Source organism: Suillus paluster (genome assembly GCF_016628075.1).
Source record: "Suillus paluster strain FC165 chromosome Unknown EDB91scaffold_39, whole genome shotgun sequence".
NCBI classification, from domain to species: domain Eukaryota; kingdom Fungi; phylum Basidiomycota; class Agaricomycetes; order Boletales; family Suillaceae; genus Suillus; species Suillus paluster.
The window spans coordinates 43,500-64,365 of NW_024537599.1; the positions used below are offsets into that span (position 1 = coordinate 43,500).

At 48.4% G+C, this 20,866-nt stretch overlaps 6 protein-coding genes across 6 annotated transcripts; 3 read left to right on the forward strand and 3 right to left on the reverse strand.

The window, feature by feature from the left end:
• Window positions 1–55: 55 nt before the first annotated feature.
• EDB91DRAFT_1224728 (kinase-like domain-containing protein) lies at window positions 56–1,171 on the reverse strand (the record flags this gene model as incomplete). Its single annotated transcript, XM_041320957.1, has 4 exons — window positions 56–434; window positions 490–702; window positions 755–792; window positions 931–1,171. 4 exons carry the CDS (start codon window positions 1,169–1,171, stop codon window positions 210–212), a joined length of 717 nt encoding a protein of 238 aa, XP_041175585.1. The 3' UTR covers window positions 56–209.
• Window positions 1,172–3,940: 2,769 nt separating this feature from the next.
• On the forward strand, window positions 3,941–6,015 carry EDB91DRAFT_1083367 (kinase-like domain-containing protein; the record flags this gene model as incomplete). The annotated part of the gene is made up of 11 exons (XM_041315618.1): window positions 3,941–4,197; window positions 4,248–4,452; window positions 4,503–4,566; window positions 4,611–4,798; window positions 4,856–4,886; window positions 4,956–4,998; window positions 5,063–5,261; window positions 5,316–5,535; window positions 5,654–5,691; window positions 5,834–5,911; window positions 5,989–6,015. 11 exons carry the CDS (start codon window positions 3,941–3,943, stop codon window positions 6,013–6,015), a joined length of 1,350 nt encoding a protein of 449 aa, XP_041175586.1.
• Window positions 6,016–8,764: 2,749 nt separating this feature from the next.
• Window positions 8,765–11,362, forward strand: EDB91DRAFT_504372 (uncharacterized protein). The gene is made up of 2 exons (XM_041327500.1): window positions 8,765–8,970; window positions 9,035–11,362. Exon 2 carries the CDS (start codon window positions 9,046–9,048, stop codon window positions 11,170–11,172), a length of 2,127 nt encoding a protein of 708 aa, XP_041175587.1. The 5' UTR covers window positions 8,765–8,970; window positions 9,035–9,045; the 3' UTR covers window positions 11,173–11,362.
• A 23-nt stretch (window positions 11,363–11,385) lies between these two features.
• EDB91DRAFT_504421 (uncharacterized protein) lies at window positions 11,386–12,278 on the reverse strand. Its single transcript, XM_041327501.1, has one exon. It carries the CDS (start codon window positions 12,017–12,019, stop codon window positions 11,552–11,554), a length of 468 nt encoding a protein of 155 aa, XP_041175588.1. The 5' UTR covers window positions 12,020–12,278; the 3' UTR covers window positions 11,386–11,551.
• A 2,670-nt stretch (window positions 12,279–14,948) lies between these two features.
• EDB91DRAFT_1142299 (uncharacterized protein) lies at window positions 14,949–17,201 on the reverse strand (the record flags this gene model as incomplete). Its single annotated transcript, XM_041319042.1, has 9 exons — window positions 17,132–17,201; window positions 16,964–17,078; window positions 16,770–16,908; window positions 16,157–16,687; window positions 16,076–16,102; window positions 15,616–16,012; window positions 15,431–15,565; window positions 15,194–15,381; window positions 14,949–15,140 (listed from the first exon to the last, which is right to left on the reverse strand). The coding sequence occupies exons 1-9, from the start codon at window positions 17,175–17,177 to the stop codon at window positions 14,949–14,951; spliced, it is 1,770 nt and encodes a 589-aa protein (XP_041175589.1). The 5' UTR covers window positions 17,178–17,201.
• A 2,091-nt stretch (window positions 17,202–19,292) lies between these two features.
• On the forward strand, window positions 19,293–20,457 carry EDB91DRAFT_1083370 (uncharacterized protein; the record flags this gene model as incomplete). The annotated part of the gene is made up of 4 exons (XM_041315619.1): window positions 19,293–19,434; window positions 19,933–20,082; window positions 20,135–20,308; window positions 20,417–20,457. 4 exons carry the CDS (start codon window positions 19,293–19,295, stop codon window positions 20,455–20,457), a joined length of 507 nt encoding a protein of 168 aa, XP_041175590.1.
• Window positions 20,458–20,866: the final 409 nt, after the last annotated feature.

A 20,866-nucleotide genomic window follows, 5' to 3' on the forward strand; every position in this document is an offset into this window, starting at 1 on the left:
CTATAAAATCATTTTTATCGACGAATCAAACGACGAACGAAACAAACTGACACGCATAATATTATGTCGCTGCGAGTAGTACTACAGGCAAGTATCGTAACATGATGGAAAAACACATGAGATGAGTACAACATTATGCTGCGCTGGAAGGACAAGAAAGCATGGCGTTCGAGGTCAACTCGTTCGCGTCACTGGCAGGAGCGGACAGCTCAAGAAGCTAACTTTTGTTTGTCACACTCTGCCTTTATGTAGTCCAGAATGTCGTCAACCAAAGGTCGCCTTTCGACGCGTGGCGACCAACATCTTTCGAGATAGCACCAGTAGACGTCGTCGATTGGATGCAGTGTGGGCCGTGTTGGCGGAGTGTGTTTTGATTTAGCCACAACTACCGCCTGTGCGCTGATTTCCGAGTACGGGAGGTTATTAGATAGCACCTAATGAAATATTCATAATCACTGACTTCTGACGGAGAAGAGGATCACACAGTACCTGCATCATGATGCACCCAAATGAATAGATGTCACTTGCTTTATTTGGCTTGATACCTTCGGAGGAATCAAGCGGTATAATTTCTGGAGCAGCCCAACGAACTGCGCCTGGGCTGTGAGAATCGAAGAAAGATGTCTCATGCTCTGCCAGCAGTAGCGACAGGCCGAAGTCCGCAAGGACAGCATCTCCGTTCTCATCAATCAAAACATTATACTGAAAATTTCATGAGCAGGGCGAACCAATGGTTTAGAATTCCGTGACATACGGCCGTAAGGTCCCCGTGGATAATATTTCTAACATGCACTGATCATTTTTGATAGTCTGAATGAGTCGCAGAGCCAAAAGAAAGAAAAATCACTCACAATACTGAAGACCTGAAACGATTTGGAAGAGCTATATTTCAACTGATATGAGAGTGTCTGTAAGATAGGCAAGAAGCACTTACGAGAAGGAAGAGACAATGCATTTTGGGCAGCGATTGCTTGCCCCACATTTTGTTTAGATGTTCATGGAGGGCGCCGTTTTTCATCCACGGACCAACTAGCGCTGGGATTCTCTCAAATCCTTTCGTGGTGCCATACAAAGGCAAGATATGCGAGCATTCTAGCGCCTGCCAAATAAAGACTTCCTGCCGCAGTTTCTGGATAAAGAGAATGGTACGTGCCACATAAATTGACTGCATGAGAACTGACCTTGATTAATTTATCGATGTCTTCTGTCTTCTTTGATGGCACTCTAAAAGCCTTGACTGCGACGTCTTGTGGGGACATCTAGTGGGATCAGCAAATCTTTTGCAGGTAAACCAATCCATCCACGAACTTTAGTACCATTTTGATGGAAGGAAACTAATTTGCACTTCCAGACGTTGCTGAATCCACCATTGCTGTGGGGGTACGCCTGGGTGCGTTTAACGTAGGGCGTCAGATCGAGAGGTTCATCATGGTATTTTTTGAAGTCAACATCTCTGAAAATAAAAATATTCATACTCGGTTTACTGTCTCTCAACAGGAAAACACACCTTGTTGCGTAAGGTGGGGTCAGTGATGAAGGAAATTCATCCTCATAGTCAGGAACTTCAAACGTAGACAGTGAAAGGTCTTCAAAACTGGAAAATGGCCCAGAAGGCGATACGATACAAGGCGACTCAGAGTCAGTGCAACTTCCTGTAAGATCCGGGACCGTCTTTGATTCGTCAGAATCATTTCCCTATCAGTATACCATTGAGTCGGTCTAAATTTGCATGCCGCCCATTGATAAGACTCACCGAAGAAGTGGCCCCTTCACTTGTGAAGGAGAGTGAGCAATCAACGCGCAGACTGCGCAGTCGTTTCATCCAGTGAATTTCTGATGATTCGCCATCAGCCATCAAGCCACCAGGTGGAAAATCACTCACTGGTAGATGGTGGCTTTTCTGTACCCGGTTGTGACATTGCGCTGTAGCAGCAACGAAGAGAAGACTGGAGATTTCGAGAATGGAGAATGTCAGGAGCTACGGTAAGTGGAGAACGATCTCACTTTTATTGGACTGGGGGCGTGCTCGCAATTTTCACAGAAGTAAAGCACGAACATAAAATTGACACCGCACTCAGCATTTGCAAGTCTTCTGACCTGCCAGAACCTGCGATCTTGGCAGCGAATTCAAAAATCAGGATGATCCCTGCAATCACGGCGGCTGAGCCAAAATTAATGAATCCACTATGGTGGATTTAAGATAGGTTTGTGGAGTTTAATAGACCCTTGTAATATCAAGTACTGCATGAGATGGTTGACACGAGGACTCACATCGCTGAATTGCCACCACCGAAAGAGTGATAGGCCATATCGCATGCGGGAGGTTTACTCCGCAGTTTCGGCTGAGGCGTCACATAGTGTACCTCAGCTGAAACACTGGAGTAAACCCCGGTGCTGCGCAGCGGTAAGTTACCAGTGCTTCTCCGCGAACAACGGTCCCTACTGGACACGAACACTCGTCACACAGGCTGCAAACAGGTTGCTCGGCTATGTTTGAATGCACGATCTAAAGCGTCATATGCTAAATGAATCTAAGTCAGTGGTCGTGGAATCATGCCTGGCAAATACCGCACTTAAATACCATACTTGCGCATGACGACCTGAGATCTTCTACCCCGCCTTGGACTATCACGTTCTTTGGAAGTTCATCGCGGGGTAAGCCGCTGTGCCCCATTGAGTTTACTACTCCGGAGTTTTGGAACTTGGACGCCACTTATGCGTGTGACCTTATCTCTCGCGTCTCGACTCCGAGCCCTTCTTCCAGCCTCCTAAGAGTGGTATTATGAACACCTCAATCCGATCTCGTGATGTCACTGAGTCGTATCTGCCAGGAACATGCCAGTTGCCTAGTTCCAAGAATTCCAAGTCCGCACCTCGCGGCGGTTGAAACGTTGAACAGAGCTGGCTGCTGTGCAATGTGCATCCTACTACTGACTCAACTGAGCGTGGCTTCACAGGCGTAATCTGCATGTCGTTCTCAATGCGTAATTCTTGACGATGCGGTGAAAGCGTCTACAGCAAGTTGTTGATGGGAACTTGGTCCACGCGCTCTTACATTTTGCCGGAGTTCGAATAACCTCAACGAGAGGGTTTTCTGCTAGTGTATCCTTTACGCAAGAAGCTCACTTATTCTGGTCCCGAAACTAGCGCAAGTAACGCGGTGGTGGATTCTTGACTCGCCGGATGAGCCCTAGGCCTCAAACATGACATGAATTGCAGGCATACTAATCAAACTGTGTATCAAGGTTTTCCTGAATCAATGTGCTCAAATGAATCACACTGCTAAGCACGTGTAGTTTGTCTGTGTTTTATACAAGTTGCCCTTTAACTTCCACTCGGAAGGCTCAATAACCCTAGATATAGCCACAGAACCACCACCTTGAGGCCGAGTAGCGCGCGAACACTACTTTATGAAAAGTAAGAAACAAAGTTTGCCATACGGGTTAACGATACTTACCGAGTTGATCATCTTGTTAGCAACAGCATAACCAGTGCCAGCCGTATTACTCAACTGCGGAAATACGTGAATCGTCCGAAGATCGCTGGAAATTTGTCGGGCTGCTTGAGCCTTGAGGCGATAGTGTGGTCATATTCATATCCGATCACGCTCGAGGAAGTCGCGGCCCATCGCAGCTGGCATGACTTCGTGTTCTTTTGGGCTGGTACTGGTCCATGGAAATCAGTGGCTGGAAGCTGAAGACACTGTATCTACCCCGTGCCCGTTAAATGTGCACAGGTGGGCACTCGGTTGGACACATGCCATGAAGGAAGTGTTGTAACTTCCGTGAACTAAGATAGACGATCGATTGAAATGGCATTTCACGAGACCCCCCCACCGCACTTATTATGGCATGCTTTCGAAAGGTATGAATATCGCCTGTATTCAGCGTCTACTTCCTAACAATTCTACACCCCGGTACTTTCTTATTAGCTATAGGTCATGTCTAACAATCCGCTGGACCACACCCCGACAACCCCTCAACAGGGTTCCGGCGTTTCTAATTTGCTGACATATTTCGGGCTAGTGGTGAAGTTACCTCTGGCGCTCATCCGATGGTCGTACCGAGAAATAGCACCTGCAACTCTCCATTCGTTTTCTGATGGTTCATGCTCCAATCAGCAAGGCGCCGTTTCGAATTCAGTCGACTCAGGCTCCTGCACCGTCCTGAGAAAAGGTCCTAACATTGTTGTCCCTAAGTATACACATCATGTCTCTCGAAATATTTATTTGCTGAATTTGAGAACAGCTCTGTAAATTCGTCACTCGATTCTTTGAAGCAAGTACCAACTGCCTCCACAAATTTCCAGCGACATGCTGTGAGAGGATCTCAGTGCAATTCGGCCCCTGATCTCACCAGGCAAGTCGTTCGTCGCGAAAGATACCCCACGTTGTCGGGTACGTACAGCGATGTTTGGCGATCAGTCTGGTGCCACGACAAGCAAAGATGTGATGTAAGATTCACCTACTATCGAAATATTTTATGTACGACTAACTTTCTTAGGTTGCGGTCAAGTCACTGAAAATTCCATTCTCCGATGAAGATGAGAAGAGGAAGAAACTGTCAAGTCCGTTCTTTCCTTCATGTCTGAGAGGGTTCGCTCATGGATAGCTCAGGGGCTGATGGGTAAAATATCATCTTGGGCACAATTACATCATGAAAACGTCTTGCCACTATATGGGGTTGCGGACGGTTTCGGGTACTTTCCGTCACTGGTGACACCTTGGGTGAACCAGGGGACGTTGAGTGACTACATCGCTACTAATCATCATTTATCACCGCGGAGCAAGTTGGATCTCGTATGTAACCTTTCGGTGGCCATGATGTTTCTCATTCTTACAATTGCGCGTCTTTAGGCCAAACAGGTGGTGGCTGGCCTCGGCTATCGTTAGTTTTTTTTTTTCCTTTTTTTTTTTCCATTCGTCATGACAATGGCTTTCATTAATTAACATATAGTACACGCTCATTCTGTTGTACACGGAGACATAACTGGAGTAAGGTCTTTGTTCCCAGAAGTATAATTCGCTAACGTTGTCTAGCTCAACATCCTGGTGGATGATCAGGGGAGAGCGCAACTATCTGACTTCGGGGTCGTGTTGTTGCTCGCGGAAATTCCGACGCCGGTACAACCAGTCGGGAGGGATTCGCTCAGCGGTGCGATGGACTGATCCTCAACTATTCGAGACGGAGAAAAGCGATATCAATCCATGCATCCCAACGGAGCAGACTGACATCTATTCAATAGGCAGTATCCTCCTACAGGTGTGGTTTATCATCTCTTCAAGGCATCTCCCGCTTACTACTTTACCACTCTAGCTGTTCACGGAATCAATCCCTTACTACGATATCAAGGACAACATTACTGTTATTGTATTATCTTCGAGAGGCATAAAGCCACGGTGTCCTCCAGAAACATTTGTCACCAGTGCACAGTGGAATCTTATTCAACGATGCTGGTTGCCTTGTGGTGGATTACCTAGTCGTTCGACCATCAGTGAAATAGGAGAATCTCTTGAGTCGGAGCTACAGCTGGCAGGTTCGCCTTAGGCGCGGCACTTGACTCCCAGTACGTAAATCTGCACGTTCATAACACGCTCACACAACGCTCACAGACAACCATATTTCATATAGCCTGTGATTTGCTGTGTCGCTAGCTACATTCATTGTGCCATTGTATAAATTCAGGGGAAAGGTCATCTTACTGCGCCACTCCTTATCTTGTCTCACTACTGCATCGCAGAGCGGTTGTCCTATTTGCTTGATTGTTACCAGGACGCTGTGTCCTTGTTTCATTTGATCTTTTGCGCCGTGTGTGAGAGTATAATCACCTACAGCTCAGGGAACCACCAGGGAGTACTTACCACGAGATCTATATCACCCGCGTAGTACGTACCGCCCGTGATGCTAGGATCGTAAGTAATGATGGGTGTCTGAAGGAATTTCGCTTAACCCAGGTTCCGTGCTCATTGCACTTCCTTGGCGTCTTTAGATTATAGAAGGGATGTCCAGGGATTGAACGTTGAACGTTGAACACTCGGCCTAGTATGTAAGTACTTACTTGCCAAACGACTCTCTCACCCGGGCCAAATTAATGTTCCCTTTGGCTCGTCTCATATTTACTCTAGTGTTATCCATGAATCCGTGATGAGCTGACCACCACCGTTCGAACAACGCAACTGCCCACACTTAGCTGCCCTAGCATTTTCGGGATGGCGTCGGCCCTTGGCATTTCTCGTTACATCAACGATGGCAGACCGTCAGAATTGACTCTATTGTAAGGGTGTTTATCGCTTTGCGCCATGCTGCTTCAGCGTGCATTTCATTTCATTCCTTCAACGGGAGGTCTCGAGCGGTCTCGAGCGATCTCGAGCTGGCAGGCGCTCCTCACACCGCAGCACAACCACTCAATCCTGTGTAATTTAACGTATTCGTGCGTTTGATAGCAGCCGAACACAGCTGATACCGTTTGCGGCGGAAAGCTTGGCACGACGCCCTCATTTTCTTGTTATTCGACGATGGATCTCCCTTGCCTCACTTGCGCATCATAATGACTACCAACTCCGGATCCCTTGACTCGGATGATAGCAATTCTGTTGGTAATGCACCTCCCTCGTACGACACTTTCTACGTCCGTATTGTCAGCAGAGACCATAAAATGCCGACGACCATCCGTATTTTCCTTTCTATCAACCAAGCGGGAACGTGCCGCTGTTCTATCTCGCATCTGTGATCTCGTCTCTGCTCCCGATGTTGCCTCTTCCTTCGTTGCCTCAATTGTCTATGCATGCGCTGCTGCTTTCACAGCTGTATAGCTGTCCAACCTCCTGCAAACGCCCAATATCGAAGGTCACATGGCGCTCTATTGGGCAAACTGTTTCGAATAACCGTCGAGAAACCTTGTCGGCCCTTTCTGGATCGATTTCCGAATTTTCATCTGCTCGCGCAGCTGAATTTGAGTGATATTGATGGTAAGTGCTTGGCTATGCCTACCTGAGAATACATTTGTTGATATATGACCCACCTATCAGCCAAGTATGAGTCTTTTTGGGCTGTCCCGCAGATGAGATTCAGGTGCATGAAGGGGGTGAACTAGGTGACAACCAGTTCGTTGCCTCTTTCCGCATCAGAATGTTCTGGAAGCGTCTGCGCAGTATACAAAAATCAAACTGCAAATTTGTTGCGCGAGATGTGTGGTCCATGTCTCTCGAGTTTTCCTCACGCTGATAGGATGACGCCGGAAATTCTTGCAGGATATATATGGCGGCGCCTTTTCTTTTATCTGGGCACGAAGTGGAAATGGCGCGTCGGGTTTGGTCTTTCATCACCTAGCTTTCCAGTGTGTCCAAAAGCAACAATTCTGATAGAGGGTCACGGAGGGAAAGTGAACCGTGAAACTCCACCTCAAGGGCTGTAATTTGTGTAAGGGTATTATGTCCTCTACGCCCGGACCAACACTTCAGATCTAGTACGCTCGAAACCGGCCACGTGACTCAATGATGCGAAGAGTAACACTCTTCGCATCCGAGTCACGCGGATACAATCTCTTCCGTTTCCTTTCATTATCATACCTCATGCTCACATTACACAGTTCCCTATCTTTCCCGCTCAATTTTCGTTGTACCATGCGCTACGAATCCTTGTTCTGGCCTATTCGACTACTCGAAAACGTATATAAAGCGTTCATGTACTCTCGTATCTAGCAGCGAATTCTATATTCAGATCCCCGCTCCAAGCACGACCGAAAAGGCTCACAGAAAGTCTCCGTCTTATACGTTTTCCTACTCTTCTTGATTACCTTTACGCTCGTCTCCTATCTACTTGGTTTCGTTAACAATTCCCTGCCGAACTCATACTCAGCCTTACATTTGTGTCTACGCGATTCATAGAGACACCTGTACATCTGGGTAGGTTTCAATCTGCTCCAACCCATTCGAAGGCAAGATACTGATGGATTTACGATTCCGATGGGACTATTTAGTATTCTTTGCTCCGGCGGTTGGCTGCACAGACCTGGTTGTCATAAACCATACGTGGGCAATGTAACCGGCAAGGCTTTCATCAGCGATAACTGGTGATTTGGTTATTGGGTAGTGTACGGGTAAGTCTTTTACTTTCTCAGCCCGATCCATGCTACAGGATGTGTTTGGAGCGGTTACCTTACCAACCAACATATCTTGCCACTCTTCTCCTCTACTGAATTGAACTGACTTTGTTGTTGTAGCAATCCCATATATCTAGAGTGCGATGGCACCCTACATGCAAAGCTGGAGATGACAATACCTGATTGGTGGTGATTTTGACGTTGGCTGACAGTGAGAATAGTGAGAGGCTGCGGGGGGATTTTTATCCCGCCCTCGACCAAAGCATTTTGCAAGCGCGCAAAGAGAATCCTGAGCAGAGGTTCGGACGGATGATATTTCATCTGTCTCCTGTCAATGAACCTTGTTTTTATTCTTGACCAGCCAGTATTTGTAATGTCACGGCGGCGCTCCGCCTGCAGGGCGCCAGGGATTCGTTTTGATTCTTCCCTTCTTGGTATTAGTTTCATGGTTCTTTGCCATGGAATATCTGTGCGTGACACATAAAAGCAAGATTGGTAGATCCAGTCCGTGATATCATTCGCCTTCGTGACCTATGGTAATCACGAAGCACCTAATTTTCCTTGGCGCTGTTCTGATGATGCGCGGTCAGGATCTTATTTGTATGATGCTAGGCCACGAAGCACCCCATTTTCCTTGACGCTATTCTGACGATGCGGATCTGATTCGTATGGTACCAGGTGCACGAAGTTCGAGTAACTGTCTCCATGCCTTGGCAAATAGGGTAAAGAAGTCTTCCTGACATTTGGATATACGGTTGATCCTGGGCAGCTGAAACACAGCAACATTCATGGGCACGCACAAGCGTAATATAAAGGTAATACTAGGGCGTTACTGTGGTAAGTAACACCTCGCCCGTGTCTCTCCTCACCGTAAGTCCAGTTAACAGCTCGAAAGTCCTGTAGTTTGCTCATTGTCCAACTGATATTCTCCCAGGGTCTGCCAGGATGCCGCTCTGGCAGCTCCCAGTCACGCAAAGGGAAACCATTACTTGTACAGATGACTTGGGCAATTCCAAAACACACGGTCCAGAGCAGAGATATGTCAGCCCTACCACTGGGGTCTGTCGAAAACTCGTCGTGCAAGCCGTCAATCGCTCTGCGCCATCCGAAGTCGCCATCAGAAACCACACCAACCAGGTGTCCAAACTCGCCGTATGGCTAGTAGCTACTCCCATCAGAGGATGGGTCATTTTCAAATGGGTCGGCGTGTGGTTGTGGTTTACGTTGAAGCTCTCCTGGTCGTTCATTTGGTCAATCATCAGCCTGCTCGTGCAGCTTTTCTCTACCATCGACTTGCCGGATGACTCTGGGGATGATAAAGAGTTGTATAAAACTGGATACTACAAACCTTATGTTCGTGACTTCCAGGGTCAGCTATGGGCAGCTCGTTCACCCAAGGAATATTCTTCGCGCGTTATCGAGGAGGGCGAGATGGATATCCCCACGCATACTCTTTATCCCCGACTTCTCATAATCCGCGACCCGAGTCGAAATCAGTGGGTTCCATGCACAGATCGCGAGACCATCATCCGCACCAAATTCATCGCCATCTCTTACCGCGCCGTCGATGCCTTCACTCGAGGCCCAAATATGGAGAAGGAAAAGGCGCAGTTTAAAGACGAGGTTCGTGCAGCGGTGCTCGAACAGAAATTCAATGCATATTGGCTTGACCTGGAGTGTGTGGGGGAGACTCCGTTGGAAAAGAATCTGGATCTGTACTGCATGACGGACGTCTACCGGGGAGCACAGTTGACCTTGATCATGCTCGGCAAAGCTGCGGCGGGTGAGAGCGAGTGCTGGAGGGGCTGGGGCGAACGTGTGTGGACACTGCCCGAAGCCCTCCTGAGCCCTCGCCTTTGCTACAAGTTCAGGGATCGGGACGAGGTTACGCCGTTGTCGTTGTTCGAGCTGGCTAACCTGGCCTATACGAACTACGACATAGAACAGGCAGTCATCAATGCGTACAGCGGGAAGGATCCACTTGAGAGGTTGGAACGCTTGACGCTGTTGAAATCAGCTATATGGCGGCGCGGTACAGCAGCTCTACCAGTAAACTCTGCCCCTCCACCCCCGCTGAAGTTGGATATGATAGGCGAAAACCCTGTCACCAACGGGGCGTACAGTGCGGAGCGGGTGTATGCGCTCATGGGCTTTTTTGAGCACCGCATTCACCCGAACCGCTCAGAGGACGACTTGCGCGCCCTCGTTAGGTTATCAATGGCCAATGACAACGACCGCATCATTGAGCGCATGGTATCCATGTTGCCTTCGACTATCACCGAGACGGCGTGCTGGTACGCTGACGATGATATCCACCGTGCCAATCTCTGGGATATTCTCCCGGAGATCCAAGTTGCTGGTGTGACGAAGAGCGGAGCCCTCGTGCTTGATGGATGTAAGGCAGCAGCTATCAGATGGAAGGATTTCCCAGATATCGCATATGAGACCCCAGATTCACTGAGGAGGACACTCGTCGGTTTCTTTGCGTATCTCGCCTGGCCGTGCCTCATTGTTGGGTCAGCGATTTGGACGACCAGTCGAAAGGGAGGTATCGCGCTCATCGTCATCGGAACCGTGTTCCTGTGCCTTTCCCCCAGACTGTTCCTTTTCAGTCAATCTGGGCGTATCGTCGCCGCGCAACCGTGGTTCATCGGGGTCAAAGGAGTGATCGACATCGCAGAGGTAGAGAGACACCTTTATGGGGGTACCGTTGCCGCACACTTCCCAAGGATGTCTTACACGCCGAGCGGGTCAGAGTTCTCGATTCCAGAACAAAGCACGGTACGGGGAGGTAGAGACATACAATACGGATCGGCGATTCTAAAGAATAGTGGACCTCATGCGGGACACATGTTCACGCTCATCGACACGTACTCATCGACGATGTACTATTTCCGTGCGGAGCGACCGCCGACTGTGTGTATATTCACAGGACGAGAGGGAGGGCTTGGGAGGTTTGTGCTGTGCTCAGAGAGGTGCAGTATCAATGAGCTGCACAAGGAAAGCGTGTTGAGGATGCCGACGGAGATCAGTCAGAAGATGGAGTTGTGTGGTTGGATAGCCCTTGGATGATACATTTCCGCTACAGCAGTCGTATTTCTTTTTTTCGCACGTGCTTGGTTTCTTTCGCTCGTTCATGTCTTCCACCTACTGCCAAGTACTCGGTCCCTATGCTAATATTCCTACTATTGTACGTACGGGTCTATGGTTTGCTCCCCGAATCTAAGCTGATCATGAGCAAAAAGTTGACGGTTCTTGCACAGGATCACCTAAATGTTTCGTTGTCTTTGAAATGGTTCATTGTGGGGTGCAAAAGCAATATCAGTGATATCAAAAGTCGAAAGGGCAGCAGACTGTCGTAAGTGATTGATATTGTAGGGTTCTTTGTCTGCCATGTTGCTTCGTGCATTTCATTTTTCTTTCCTTTGTCGGGTCTTCGAGCCGGGTGCTCCTATCCTGATTGTTGTTTTGCAATGCTTGGCACGATGCCCTCATTTCCTTGTCGAATGACAGCAGATTTCATCCAATGCAGACCACCATCCGTAGTGTTCTCCTTTCTATCAACCAAGCGGGAACGTACCGCTGTTCTACCTCGTATCCGTGATCTTGTCTCTGCTCCTAGTGATACCTCTTCCTCTGTTACCTCAACTGCCAATGCCTGCGCCACTGCTCTCGCAGCTGCACAGTTCTTCGACCTCCTGCAAGCGCTTAATATCGAGATTGGGCAGTTGTGAGTGATCGGCGAGAAACCTTGTCGGCCCTTTCTGGATTGATTTCCGAATTTTCGTCTGCTTGTTCTTCCGAGTTGCGCCTCGCATGTATGGAAACCAGCAACCATGTATTTTTTACGCAGCTGAATTTGGGAAGTATTGATGGTAAGCGCCGACTTGGTGAGTACATTTATTGATGTATGACGCATTTATCAGTCAAGGATGAGTCTTTGAAGCGCTTTTTGGGCTGCCCGCCAGATGAGGTTCAGGTGGGTGAAGGCGGTAAACCGGATCGCAACCAGTTCGTTGCTTCTTTCCGCATCAGGATGTTCCAGAAACGTTTGCGCATTACACAGCAAGTAAACTAAATATGCTGCATGAGGCGTGTGGTCCATGTCTCTCGGGTTTTCCTCACGTCCATGTGATGACGCCAATCCCTGCAGGACGTCTATGGCACCTTCGCTTTTATCTGGGTCCTGAGTGGCAATGGCGCGTCGTGTTTGGTCTTTCCTCGCCTAGCTTTCCAGTGTGTCTAAAAACAGTACTTCTGATAGAGGCTCACGGAGGGAAAGGGAATTCAGACTGTGAAACTCCACGTTAAGGTTTGAAATTGACATGTCCGGAATTCCTAGAGACGCATGTGCCAGATGGGTAGGTTTGAATCCGCATCGACTCATTCGAAATCAAGGTACTGATGGATGTATGATTCTATCTGCTGCCCTGTTGGCTACATAGTCCTGGTTGTAATACAAGATACAGCGATGTAGTCGGCAAGCCTTACACCGACTATTCGTGGCCATTGAAGGATTGGGTGACGTATGACGAGCGAGTATTTCGCTTCCTCAACTCGATCCGTGCTACATGTGGATGTGTTTGGAGCGGTTATTTTACCAACCAACATATTTTGTGACTCTTCTCCTTCACTGAATTGAATTGACTGTTGTTGTAGCGATCTGTGTACAGACTGCGATGGCACCCTACATGCAAGGCTGGAGATAACACTCCGTAATTCGTAGCAACATTAATGGACATCGTTATTTCACCATTTGCTTATGTAGGGGTTCCATGTCCTCTACGCGCCAACCAAGCCTTCAGATGGAGACGCGATTAGCATGACCACGTAACTCAACCGACGCGAAGAGCTTACTCTTCGCATCCGAGTTACGTGAATATATTCCCTTTCATCTCTTTCTCGTCATCTTACCTACTGCTCACACTTCACTATCCCTTTATTTGACAGAGTACTTTCACTTCACCATATGCTCTTCACGCCGATTCCGGCCTAGTCAACCACTCGAAAACGTATATATACCGCCCATGTACACTCATACCTACAGCAGAATCCTAGCCGCTGATTCCCCGCTCCAAGCACGACCGAAAAGCCTCGTACAAAAGTCCTCGTATTACACGTTATTCCTACTCTTCTCGATTACCTTCTCGCTCGTCTCTTATCCACTTCGTTTCGTTACAATTCCCCTTCGAACCCATAGCAAGCCTTACACTTATGTGAGGAACATTACAAGTTAGCGTTCATCTACACCATACACGAGAATCAGAATGACAGCCTGCCAATTTACGAACCAATCAAACCGAGACAGACTCCAAGGGAAGCTGTGCTTTTCCCGTCGATCCAGCTAGACTGCGCACGAGTAGATCAACCTGCGTGATAAGTGCATCAAGGCGGCGATCCTGCTCAGCAAAGCGAGATTCCACCATTGCAGCCAGCTTGTCGACTCGTAAGGAAAGCGAACTTGTCTCGTCCGAGTCATCGGGAGGTTCGTCTGATGCTCCACCTGCGTCTTGAACCTTGTCTTTAATCTTGACCAGCCAGTGTTTGTGAGGGTGGTGTGCTGTGACCACATTGAATACATCGCGGAACGCACAATCGCCACATAAGGCAATGGCGGTCTGGATTTCTGTAATGGTTATCAAGCTTCGTGCTCCTTTAGAGGAATAGAAATCTGACCTCCGCAGGTAAGGCATACATAAAAGATGCCCTTCATCTTAACGCCACATTCAGCACAAGTATAAGCATCCCCATCCACAACTGAGGTTTCAACTTCAACTATCCCCCCGGATGTCGCTCCCGAGTCTCCGCTTAACCCCTCGTCGTCTGCCGGCGAATCGAGGGGGGCGCAAGATTCATCCGTTTGAGTGGCCTCTGTCGAAGGCGGAAGTTCTGTTCCATTTGATTGTGTCCGGGATTCGTCTTCTTGCACAGTCGATGACCCTTCTGGTGGTGGTGCACTGGGCATACAAGTGGACAAGAAATTCCTAGCATACCACCGGACTCGCTTGTAGCGACCATACGGTAGCGGCATGCGGAAAACAAGCATGTTGTGCGTCGACTTGTGGTCGGATGGGTATTGATGTTCTGAAACCGGTAGAGGTTCACATTCTGCACATAAATCATAATCATCTATATATGCAAGATGATCAGTCGTTTCGCACGGGAGGGTTGTCTTCATCACACTCACTGGAATCGCAGTCTATACAAAGGTGAAGAACGTCAGTGACAAGGCAATGGCATGCATCGCAGGAACACCTGAACCCCGGAAACAAACAAATGGTTAGAGAAGAATAGCTAACGAGAGCTGGACTTACTTGAACAATCGTTTGCGCACGTGGAGTTCAGCTAATGAACTCCAGCGCTGCACATCTGAAGGAGGCAGCTCGTCGCACAGGGAATTGAACCTTTGTTTTTCCTCGGACGATAGATAAGGCGTGATTTCATAAGGGTAGAAGTTTCGCGCATTGTGGAGCTCATTCATGCACCACAAACGGATATACTCATCCTTGGTGTCTTCAGGCTGCTGACCGGGACTAATTGCAGTGAACTTCACAGGCGTTTCCAACGCTTCATCTTTCTCTGCCAGACTGAAGGGACCGAGCTTCAATGCTGTCTCATCAATGTCTAACTCAGTCTCATCAAGTCCAAAATCGTGGGTTTCCCAGTATTCGGTGTCGTCCGTGGTTAGTTCTGGACTGTACCAGAAGTTGTACTGTTGCGAAGTGTGAGAGCCATGATCAATGCAATGTTTGCTGTCTCCACGCACCAATCCATGCGCATACCAAGTGAATCTCACTTTCGGATCGTTTCCCAGCTGGCGAAATGATTCTACGACGTGGAAGGATATTTCAGTAGCTCATCACAATGCAACTCGGAAGCGCACCTGCCAGTTGCTCCACACGCAGAGTCACCCCTTCCAGAATATTTTCTATCGTTTGAGTTGCAGACTCGAGTTCTCTCTCAACCAGAATTACTGTGCTGGCGAGTCTCATGATCTGTAAATGCCTCCTGATGACGAGGTAAACCAAAGGCAGCAAGAACTGAACAAGTATTCACGTGAGCATCCAGCATAAGCACTGAGCAAACAACTCACATTTTCGATGCGACCAGATCCAAAAAGTTTGATAGAATCCCTGGAGTCAATTTCATACTTCACGATGTTAAGTTTATCCGCCAATATCTCTTCCTGAGCTGTGCGACGCTGAGCAGCCAATTGCGTAAGATCCAAGTCCGAATCCTCTGATCCAAGGTCTGCAATAGAACGGACCAGTCGTTTGATGCCTGTCTACAATGTCAATTCCCCCACCCAAAGGTGAGCAGAGCGACAGACCATCGATAACATATGAATTCAAGTATGTGGTGATACACCTCCGGTTTTCCGGAAGTGCATCTGCTTGCACATAAACCATGCTATCCAAGACCTGTTCAATCCGTGCGTGGTAATATTGGCTATCCACTCTCCACCCTTCCCTGACGTCAACACTGCAGACTCAACCTGATGATAATAATGCTCACCTGCTGCCCAGTACGCAAGCGTTTGTGGAAGACTCCAACCCGAAGGCGTCGTGGAAGTAAAGGAGTTCACTTCCCTTATGCTGACCAAACCATTTGCATCGCCATCGAAGCCTTCCGATAGACTCGGAACGTAGAAAACGGACAAGTATTTCAGGCACCACTTGTCTGCAAGATCAACTGTAGGAAGCTCGCGGTATGCAGAATCGACTGCTTGAAGATCGCGATCTTCTCCTTCTGAATCCGAGGCGACAGAGACAGTAGGTGTTGGGGATGGGACTCGCAGGATCAAAGATGAAGCCTCCGAGGTCTCTTGTGCGGGCGGAGCATCGTGACGAAGGCGGGAGAACCGATTGACGTAATAGTCATGGAGTTCTGCGATGAAGTATAGTGTCTTGAACTTGTTGTCCATTTCTTGGTGATGATAAGTATGCACCTTGTTAACGCCTGCACAAACACATACCATCTCCTTCCAGATATATCGGAGGTGCTGGTGAAATCGACCAAGTTAGTAATGCATGAGGCTAAGTTTACTGCTCCTTACTGGATCCTTGACCCGTCTGAATCTGCTGTTGAAGGCCCACATGATGCGCGCCTCGGAATCCTTGATAGCATCTTTGATGTCAGATGTCTGGGTGTCGAGCTTGAACATGAAGAGAGCGCGGTTTTCGTCGAGTAAGCTGCGTAAAGGAGCACGCAGTTCGTGAAGCAATGAGGCATCGAGGCGGTACTGCTCAGCAACTGATCCGCTGGCCGAAGTGGTCTTGGAAGTAGGCTTATTGGCATCTTTGGAGGCGGGATCGGGACGTGCTTTATTCTGTGGACGTGCTTCCCGTTGCTCAGCAAATTTCAGTAGCTCCACTAATGCGTCTTCGCTCTCCAAACACTTCTCCCTTCCACCGCGCATTTGCACTTCTTTCTCGAATTTCGCTTCGCGTTCGCTTGGCCTCTGGATTAGCTTCTCCAGCTTATCGATCGCAATGTCAACTCTCAAGGTCGTCCTGATATTCAAGGCGAGCTGGAGGTCCTGGGTACGCTGGGAAAAGCTGCTGCAATTTTTGACAAATTCGCTCGCCTAATGGGATGATCTGAAGAATTTCACTGGGAATGAGGTTCTCAATATGAAACACCTAACATTCGGGAGGAAACTAACCAACGAATTTTGACTTGTAGTACTTTTCAATGGCGTTCCCGCAATCCTCAATATCTTTCTTGATGCCATCCATGACGCGCTCGAGTCGCCCCCGAATTTCACCGTGAGGTCCCACGATGGCAGGGTCTTTGGTGTCCTTAAGTCTACCAGCGAATCGAATCAGTAAAAGTCGTCCTAGATTGGCATCGACCGACGAACTGGAGAAGTATGACCATCATATCAGATGCCCGAGCTATCATCAATCCAACTCTACGATCGTTTTCTCTTCGCGTTAGCTCAAGATTCACGACTGCCTTGAAAGCAAGTATAGCCACTACAGGGTATCTATTAGCGAGGTAGAAACACACCAACAAGTAGGAAACACACCACCAACAAACGGGTGGATCTGTTGCAGAGAATCCAGGGCATCCATGACCTTCTTTGCCTCACCCAGAAAATCGCCCATATTCTTTTTTGAGAGGTCCGTGACCATCGCGTCAGATGATGACTTGAAGGCTGTAGCATTCTGGTTGTAGAAATCGTGCGCTGATACGACCTCTTGGGCGGTCTGGGCGATGAAGTCCTCTAGGCGAGGACAAAGTAATCTGAATGCGACACTAAGCGACTGGGATAGAGTGACGACGACGAACCTGCGTGGTCCCACATGTCGAGCTTTGCAGCTGACGTCGAGTTTAAGTTTATGGCTTCATCCAATGTCTTCTGCGTTCTTTCAATCGTCACGTCGAATATGACTTCTTCTTTGTGTTTCATGGAGGCTTGTGGCAGTAGGGGAAATTGTCGTCGAGTAAGAAGGGAAGAGACTGCTGATAAGTATGTCGAAAGTACCCGAAAGTAGGCTATCAATAAACGAGCTTACGAATCCATAAGGGCTGTACTGTGTAGTGCGCTCCATCATAGATAGGTACTGATGAAACCTTCGCTGATGGCAGACACAACACAATACTGGCACCAAGAGGACGAGGGGCAGGCATTGATCAAATGGCTTGAATGTACCGTCGGGATCTTTAGTGCCTGCACAAGTTGACCAGATGAAAGGTGGCGAGTACTTGCGCGGCCAATTGTGTCATGAGCTCAAGCCCTTTGGGTCCGCCAACTGGCTTACACCGTCGCAACAATCAGTGACATTTATCGTCTTCTTGGAACCAAGCCTATTTCAACAGATTATATGGTATTATATAGTTGTTCCTCCGAATAAAGACCATCGAGAATGGTAAATATAGATAATAGCACTCCTACTACCAGTCATATTGGTCAAATAACCGATGGGGCTTTGCGCGGCTGTACCCTACGGAGCATGAAAGGCGCTCAGGTGCCAGCCAAACTTCAGAGCGTGAGAGGCTTGCGGTGGACTAGGCGGGGGATGTAGTAGGCATTAGAGGCGAGGGCGGGATGAAGTATTGAGAATCGCTGGGGAATCTTAGTAGGCTTGGCACCAATACGATCGTTTGGTGTCGGTCAAGCAAGCGTTGTTTGATTTATAGCCTCAGTTGAGACTTTTACATCGCTCAGACATGCTGGATGGTATGAGGGTGGACAAAATTCGAGACTTAGATTTGAATTTGTAGAACTGCGGTCAGGTTCACGACGAAATCAAAATCAAACATCCCCGATGCATGATTGCCTAAAAAGGTCTTTAATACCCCATTAGGAACGATAAGTCATTTTTTGCCAATGGCAGCAGATAGAATCGTACCTCCATCATCAACGCCAGGCCCAGTAAGTAGTTCGGTTTGCAGGAGCTTAGTGCGGAGTTACTGAATGAGAATTTAATCTTAACGCAGTCGATGAAGACCTTTTAGCCAAGCAGGAGCCTAAAAAGGTCTGCACAACCTTAGTGAGACATTCTGATTTGAAATGGCAAATTGGATTGCCTAAAAATGATTTATAAACAAAACCGGTAGTTCGTTCCTAATGTGGTATAAAGACCTTTTTAAACCCTGCCAACGCTGTCCCTCCCTCATCTCTCGGTACCACTCCCGCAATGCAGAGTGCTTGTTCTGTGACTTGTAAACTCCGTGCGTATTCTTACAATCCCTCGCACTTATGCAGCCAACGCTTGAGCTCACCGCCGTCACTGTTTTCTCGTTTTACCGTCACTCAACACCCACCGTGAGTTTCTGTTCATCCTTACCTTCGTGTTGTTGACCTGCTGTCTCGCCTTACGCCTTCCTTTGACAGGTTTGAGCTCACACCTCGTTGTGTTATTCACAATGTTATGTGATCCTCCAGGTCGCCTTCTTCATGGACACATGATTTCATCTCATGCATAGTAAGAGGCGTGTCAATCTGCCGAGCTCACAGAAGATGACAGCAGTCCATCTACGTCCCTGACTAATCAATCCGACAAAACCCTCCTCCTACTCCGTGGGAAGTTGGGGATGACTACCCTGATGGCCATCGCTGTACTCCGGGCTCTCCCTGGCATTTACAAATACCCGCGATACTCGCAAACACCCGGCCTTGTAGTGCACGATGGTGATATCCGCAAACCCCCGACCTTTGCAGAGTCTATCCGCGTCCTTGACTAATGACTGCTCTGATGACTATCGCTATCTGGGCTGTGCTCAACATCCCCCTGGCACTGTCAAACCCTGCAAAAACCCGTGATATCCGCAAACCCCCGACCTTTGCGGTGCACGGGTTCCGGGAGTCATGCACGATGCACATACGTTCATGCAACCTCGTGGGGCACATGACATAACCAGGGCGACCGCGGCCCCGCGGAGGAAACCACTCTTATCACAGTGAATACTCTTGGTATAGTGACCGTGAAAATGCACCTCGGGGATTCAAATATGTCTTCATCATGAGAGTGCCAGCTATCATGATGTACTTGGGCATATTAACGTGACTGGAAGTACGTAGACCGGAGCGTCCCGACGACCGTTTACATCGAATTGGGAATGCCTGCTCTGGAATGTGAACCGCGTGTTTATCTCGAAGGTGATTTGGTTCGGATTTCAGACCATATCGGGAGCCACAACCAAGGCATTCAGATAAGATGCGATTTTTGTATGTCTACCTGTCGTTAAGCATCTCTTTCTTCCACTCTTTCCTGTTCAACTTTTGCCTGATCAACCCTTGCATATCTACGATGGCTACCTGCGTATACGACCCCAGTACTCCAACATATTTACCTTTGCTGTGCCATACTAACATAACGCCAGATTCGCCCGGTCAGACCCCAATGATGGGTGATGAAACTCCCCTGCCGAGTCAAAAGCTGGACTCAAACGACCGCAAGGTAGTCCTATACAATAACAACTTTGGTGAGGGCGTGACGATTAATATCTTCTCCAGTAACTCTACCGGGTCCAGTGAGTTCTTCGCATATGCGACTTGCCATTTAGACTCACCTTTGACTTGAAGCCGTGAGCAAGTTAGAACGCGTTACCCGAGCTGCTCAGCCCGCCACCTTAGAGCGTCCGTCCGCTATACAGTTAGCTCCAGTAGAATTCGGTCGTGACAGCGTCGTATTCAGTGGTAACACGCTTCACGAGCATGTAGCGATCAACATAGCCTCGCCGAACTCCACAGGCGCTGGTAAGTCCTTTACTTTGAACGAATATCCAAGGGCCTTACGATTCTTTGCCGCCGATCAGTTAAGCAAACCGTTCTTAAACCTGAAACCAGCCACAACGTCTAGTACAGAGTCTCAGACGCAACTTGGAGGTGTCGACAGCGATACCTGACTTTAGATTTGCCGATACTAGCTGGATTCAGTTTACACGAATGCATTGGGGATGTTTGATTTTGATTTCGTCGTGAACCTGACCGCAGTTCTACAAGTTCAAATCTAAGTCTCGAATTTTGTCCACCCTCATACCATCCAGCATGTCTGAGCGATGTAAAAGTCTCAACTGAGGCTGTAAATCAAACAACGCTCGCTTGACCGACACCAAACGATTGTATTGGTGCCAAGCCTACTAAGATTCCCCAGCGATTCTCAATACTTCATCCCGCCCTCGCCTCTAATGCCTACTACATCCCCCGCCTAGTCCACCGCAAGCCTCTCACGCTCTGAAGTTTGGCTGGCACCTGAGCGCCTTTCATGCTCCGTAGGGTACAGCTGCGCAAAAGCCCCATCGGTTATTTGGCCAA